The 6807-nt window shown below is 49.5% G+C and overlaps 1 protein-coding gene across 1 annotated transcript; it reads right to left on the bottom strand.

The window, feature by feature from the left end:
• Positions 1-3665: 3665 nt before the first annotated feature.
• AO090005001540 (ENTH domain protein) lies at positions 3666-6755 on the bottom strand (the record flags this gene model as incomplete). Its single annotated transcript, XM_023237042.1, has 6 exons — positions 3666-3696; positions 4686-5934; positions 5989-6100; positions 6151-6341; positions 6394-6631; positions 6708-6755. The coding sequence occupies 6 exons, from the start codon at positions 6753-6755 to the stop codon at positions 3666-3668; spliced, it is 1869 nt and encodes a 622-aa protein (XP_023089407.1).
• Between the last annotated feature and the right edge of the window lie 52 nt (positions 6756-6807).

The raw sequence follows: 6807 nt of genomic DNA, 5'->3' as shown, positions 1-6807 counted from the left end.
AATAATAAACAGAACACCACAGAAGCGCTATATGTCAGTGCGAACATAGCTCTTACACCAAGCGCAAAATCCTAAATCAATCAATTAGTATAGAAACAATCAATACACAAATTGAGCAAAAAAGGCGCTTGTAATTTCTCTGCGCAATAGCATGTATGGCCATTCGCACACAGAAAAAAAAAGAAGAGATAGAAGAAAAGGGGCCGCCAAACTATTAAGTCCTATAGATCGGGAATTTCTCGGTTTACCTTGCAGGTCGGGAATCGTTCGGACGGGGGAAGTTCGGCATCTTGGTGCAAATTTTTTGCAGCCCGTGGAGCTGGCTACGGGTGTAACTCGGGCTTGGCGTGAGCCTGCATGCATAAGCTTGTTTTTTTCTTTTCTATTCTCTTTTTGTTTCGGCATTTTGGCTATTTGGTTGTTTGTGTTTTTCTTTTTAGAGATCTTGGGGCTCTAAGGTAGAAGGTTGTCTAGTTTTTATTCTCATAGAGAGGTTAAATGGATATCTTGAGAATAATGATACGGTCCATGGTAGATCTAGGTGTATATCCAAGTACATCAAGTAAGATATCTACCTCTGACGTAGATCAGCCAAGAAGCACTTTCGGAAACTCCCTCATCGGAATCAGGAGATCACGCCATAACGCTGACATGGGAAATCGCGCATACTAAATACAACTGATAGAATACGGCATGGCCTTGTTGGTACTAATGCATGTGTGCGGGACGGGTGAGATTATGGTATGGTTGTCATGTGCTTTCTTTTGGTAATTTTGTTGACGTTATGGTATTGTTACTCACCCATTTCCTATTTACTTGGTATTTTGATGGGTGTGGTGTGTGAGTGTTGGATGGAAGACTTAGTTGACCTTCGGCTAGGTGCGGTGCAAGGTAGGAGAAGAAAGCTGCATAGCTAGACGTTCAGTAGTTAGGCTCTACCAGGTAATAGAATCTTGATTGATTGATTGATTGATTGAAGGTAGGAGAAGAGATTATTAGATAGGTAGGGGTAGGGTTGTTGTGTATGGGTCCACTCTGTTTGGTGTGACAATTGGCTGATTGTTGAACCTGCATAGTATTACCTAGTTGAGTAATACTAGCTGTTATTGATGGGACGGCGTAGTGATAGGGCGCTGCCGGTTATCAGGTGGCTTGCTGGTTCTTTGCCCAAGGACTTGGGAGTAATTCTGCAGCGTATCACAACGTGACACATGAGGAGTGTGAAGTATCTGGATAGAGATCAGATGCAGCTGTGTAAGGCTGGAGTGGCCTGTCTCGGTATGTACAGGGATATTATCATTACTATACATGCTTATATAACGGCACATTGGGTATAGATGATGGTCACGGGATACGTATCAGTTGGATTTCATCCCATAGCCCGCGTAATGCAGTTTGGTGAACGCGGTCCACGTAGAAAAAGTTCAGCAGCAGGGATCGCAGTTCCTGCCACGACAGGATTCTTTGTCTCCCCACTGCAGCCGCTAACTCAGTCACGAAGAATGTTCTCTCTGGCAAAAACCGCGAACTCCATGCCCCGATGAAAAGCACCCAGATTAACACTTCCGGGAGCATTTGGAAGAATCCGGCTGGGATCGTGGTAGCTAGCGCCAGACGAAGAGCGCTGATCGGTTTTGGGAACACGGGGCCGAACTGGGGGTAGAATTCCCAGATCGTGCCATTGTGGAATAGAAGACACGCTAGCCGGATACAGCCTTCAATATTTGCATCCCCTTTAGGCTCGCCGGTCTCGAGATAGCGATCCATATGAAGGGCATATTCGACATATATGACCTCTGTGTTGAAGTAACCTTCGGTCTCGTCGTCGATTTCTTGACAATTCAGGCCGCTCTTCACCCATTCAGCGTACCAAACAAGCTCAGACAGGTCGTAGATGATTTTAGACATGCCACCACCGAATATGCTTGGTATTTCAATTAGTGAATTTAATGCAGAAGCAGTCTTGGCAAGATCTTCATTGTGAGGGGCAATGGTGAAATGGGCAGGGCGAGCATAACGAAGGAAAGGGAAGATTGGCTTGGTGAAGGCCATGCAAGCCACTCGGATATCGGTCCTGCTGGTGTTAGCGATAGACGAAACGTTCTCTTATTGTCAAACCAACCAAGAGATCTGGAATCGGATATCAGGTGGTACGTCTGCAAGGCTATTCCGCAGGGCAACCATCTGCCTCAAACCGGCCAGGTGGATTTTGAGATAATCAGGGTTTCCAGAAGCAATCTAGCTGGTCAGTAACGAGCGGGATACCCTGGCAGGATATCATACCTCAATTGTCAACAGCGTTGAAACGGCGGCGATTAACGAATCACTCGAGGCTTTGACAGGGTCTGATAGCCCCTCGTTGACCAGCCGGATTGTCTCACCTCTGTGATGAAAGGTGTCGAGAAGTAGGGCACTGGGTCGTTGACCCTCCCTCACCGGGAATTCACCGATGGTTAGGGCTGTATTGGAGGCGGCAACACATATGCACGCGTGGAGTGAGGCAGGGTCGCGATGGACCAGTGCTGTCCAATGTGCCTGTAGTTTCTCTCCATACCGGCGTTGGAGCGGGTACGCTATCTGGGTAAGGGTACCCAAGACTATCAGATGTGAGCTCCATATACTCTACATTATCCAAAAAATTGACTCACAGTGTTGAAGATGCCGAGACATACGATCAGTAAGCCGCGTGTGAAACACATTAAAAGGATCATTGCCTCCTGGACCCAAATACGCCACTGGCGAAAGATCCTGGACCACGGCGAGAGCCTGACTATGCGAAGATGCATCAACTTCATGGTGGTTTTCTGTCGAGACGGCCACGAAGCCTGGCGTGTCGCTGGCTAGTGCATTTTCCAAACTTCCTCCTTGTTGCTCTGGCTGAGATACTTTGAGGGATATCTTTTGAGAGTCGTCCGGTGCAGAGGCTAAAGGATTAGAGGCTGATGAACTAGAAGCGGCGGTTTCCGGTGGCTGGAAAGCAAGGTGCTTCCATGTTTTGCTTTTGTACCGTTTGGTGTTCTCCAGTCTTTTCTTGCGGTTATGCTCCGACATAACATGGGAACGGATGCTTTTGAGGGTTTCCTCCCTCGTTCCCTGGGCCGCCGACTGGGGGTCGCTATGGACCCAAAACAGGGTCGACCGGCCACCCGGATTACTAGGCTTGCGCGGTTTGCGCGGCTTCGTTACAGCATTTCTGCCTACATCTTGACTATTGCGCTCGGAACTATGAGTTATGTTCTGACGAATGGATTCATCGACGAAGGAGAGCACATGAGAATTGTCATGGCCTGCTGGCGATGCCGACGACGTGTCAGACGCCAGGGCCGGGGTCGGTCTGTGGCTAGAGTCTGAATTCTGTATAGAAGACGCCCCGGTCGCCGACGAGCCCGGAGTGGAGTTTAGGAGCGGCAGTACCTGTTGGCGATCGGAGGGAGCCGTTGAGTGGTGAGTAGAGTTCTTGGCGTCCATGGTGCGCGCAAATCTAATTATGGCACTTCGGAGATCTCACTTTTAAGGATCGTCATGGGGACACGCCGTTTCAAACCGAGTGAGAATGGACCATGAGTTTGGGGAACGTGGGTGAGAGAAAGGCGTCCAAGTGGATTGGGAGGTCAAGAAAGATGGGGACAGAAGGAAATTGCTGAATGGTCAGCGCACTGCCCTTATCAGGAAAAGTCCATCCTCTCCCAGCTTGATCTAAATGTCTTATTTTATATGTGAAACAGGGAGTGCGAGGTTGGACCCCCTCCCTTTTTCCCTTTTTTTTTTTTTTTTCCCCTTGTGGAACGAAAAGGCCAGAGAGACAAACGTTCACCAATTAAGGGGAAGATTGGATCCAACACGACCGGCGAAATTAGAGTCCAGCCCTTCCGAGAGAGTACGAGAGAGAAATCGGCACATCGGTCAAATCTTCCCCTTCAACCTTGTCATTAATCCCTTGTCCTGCTCGTCAAGTCTGGGAAGCAACAAAGAAACCTACCTAAAAAGAGAAAATTGGAATTGATTGTTTGCCGAAGAGAAAAGAAAAATGTATTTATTATATATACCCTGTAAGGCGTGACCGGGAATGTGATCTGCTTCATCAATTCCTTTGCCCAAGTGGAGCCTGAACTCAATTCCTGGGATCTTATAGTAAGTTATTTGGAACTGGATTCATACCGCTTGTCAAGTTGCATTTGGCTATATCTATATATATACTCCGTATATTCCATACGATTTGTCACGATGTTACAATATGTGCACCATCTCTCGAGATATTCCAAATGAGAAATGACACGTCCAGTCGGTTGACTACATATATTTAGTCTTTATGTAGTTGTGCCGCTGTCAATCTTAGGATCAATAGCTCATTTCCTTACCCATGAACACAAAGCCCTATGCGCCACGAGAAGGAGGCACTAGGGAGGTCCAACGAGAGGGCTACGACGACTCTCAACACCCCCTCTACAATTCACGGCACGGTCGCAAAATCTACAAAGTCTTATTACATGCCCTAGTCACTAATGTTGGCTATCGCTACAGGATTTGGCAGCCAGGCCCGCGCTGTGAGCTCACCATCGTATGCTGAAAACGAACACAATAACTGAACGACCCATGTAGGAGAATATGAACAAGAAGGAACCGGGGGGGTTAAAAATGTCCTGTTACCAGCGCCACAGCCATCTAGACCGCAACAGGATCATTACATCCCGGGCCGCGGAAACACCGGCACAGTCTCCAGCTGCTCATAACCGCCCATCGTTCCTTGCTGGCCACCGACATGCCACCCCTGGCCGGTCTGTTGGTTGACAAAGGCACTCTGGCGGAAAGGGTTCGTGCTTCCAGTTGGATTGGGCCGCAGAGGCGCCGGCGCAGGAGGCTGCAAGCCCTGTGACTGCTGCGGAGGAACGGAAGAGCTTCGAGCAAAAGGATTAGTCCCTGTTCGTTGGGGTTGTAGTGCCTGCGCTGACTGTGGAGGTGTTTGCTGCGGCGGCGGCGGCGGCGGCGGCGGCGTACTGGCGTTAAATTGCGCCGGGTTGGCGCTCGACAGCCGTCGCGCAAAAGGGTTTGTGCTCTGGCGGTTTAGTGGAGATGCCGGCATGCCGGTTCCGGTTGGGGTGCTCAGTAACATTGACTGTCTAAAAGGGTTTGTTGTTTGCGGTTGTAACTGCCCACCGGACATTGGTTGCTGCTGCTGGGGAAATGGCGCAAGGTTGTTCTGGGGAATCGGAGCAAGATTTTGTTGGAATCCATATGTCTGCGGTTGCGCTGAGTAACCGCCAAATCCTGCACCAGTTGGGGTTTGCTGAAGTGGCTGTGGCTGCTGAGCTTGCTGTTGGCCAAATGGATTGGTACTTTGCTGTTGAAAGGAATCTCCAACCGGCATAGCCTGGCCAAAGCCGGTCGGCTGCGCCTGTTGTTGGAACCCGGTTTGTTGGGGGTAGAACGCTGGCTGCTGCGGCTGGAAGCCCGTCTGTTGGAATTGCATCGCTTGCGCTTGCTGCTGTATATGTGGTAGCTGCATAGGGTTCTGTTGTGCTGGGGGTTGTGGGTCGATCGAATCGAAGAAATCGATCAAGTCCGTTGGGTTCTCTCTCTTTTGCGGAGCAGGTTGTGTGTGGGGTCGCGGTGGTTCAGGATTGCTGACAGACCTATTGCCTGCTCCAGCCGTGTTGCTGGATGCGAATGTCGGACCCGGGTTGCCGCTTTTCCCTCCCTTTCGCAGAAGGTATTCTCTTCGTCGCTGATCAAAATCCGGGTCATTAAGGTCGTCTTCAAGGAGTCGAGTTAGGTCCGTAGAGGCGTGCTTCAGCTTGGGTATTTCTAGTCGTGTTGCTGCTTGGAAGTGTCTAGCCACACCTAGGAATTTTACGACCTCCTCTGTTTGTTGGGTAAAAGTCTTATATATCTCCAATGCACGCTCGCTGTCGGGCCGCGACATTTCGAAGTAATGCTCTGTTGCGAACACCATGAGTTAAGCTGCAATATGTGACGGGGGATAATACCTACCCAAAACGTTGATCGTGCCCTCGTTCATGACTGAGTAAAGCGTCAGGAGATCCAAGGTGAGCAGGCGAAAGGCTGTTAACGTAATTTCGTTCTCAACTTCATCTGTCAAAAGCTAGAGAGGGTCAGCCGTCGTAACTTGACTGCAGCCGATGGAGAACATACATCACACTGTAACAGAGCATGGATCTGTCTCTGTACAATCTCTGTTTCTCTCAAGAGGCCCTTTTCTACCGTCAACCTCTTCATACGTCCCTGCCCGCTTCGTACATAATCCGTTTTGGTAGCCTCGAATGCATTTGCGCGCGCGACGAGGTAATCGGAGTATCTCCGGATGTTATGTCCTTGTGACTGAACTACCCAATGTCAGCATCTTCCCCTCGATTATCTGGAGCTTTACCGGCCTACCTTCTGAGAATCCGCTGATTGCAAGCTTCCTCGGGTTCTCCGCCATATACTGTAGTGTAGCGTCCAATTGCCCCTCCCTTACCATGATATGTATGACAATGAGGGCTTTGAAGACTATCGTCCATGTTGAATCGCGTAGCCGAAGCTGGAGTGTTCGAAATATTTCTGCTACTCCCGCTTCTCCTGTATGGGTCGCTACCAGGATGTGCTCTATGTATTTAGATTTAGGGGCCGCGAGCTGCTCGCATGAAGCCAGTCATCAGCACCTCACGCTGATGATAACATGCATGGAGACAATGTCGATTCAGACTGACCTTAATCTTGGTGGCCCCCTTTACCGATTTCTCGAAATTGTGGGACATGGTGAGGGTGTGTCGGACTCCGCGATTGGGCCGTAATCGGGATCAGAAGTTC

The sequence above is a fragment of the Aspergillus oryzae genome, chromosome 1 (genome assembly GCF_000184455.2).
Source record: "Aspergillus oryzae RIB40 DNA, chromosome 1".
NCBI classification, from domain to species: Eukaryota; Fungi; Ascomycota; class Eurotiomycetes; order Eurotiales; family Aspergillaceae; genus Aspergillus; species Aspergillus oryzae.
The sequence above is the reverse complement of the archived record's forward strand: the minus strand, read 5'-3'. Positions and strand labels throughout refer to the sequence as shown.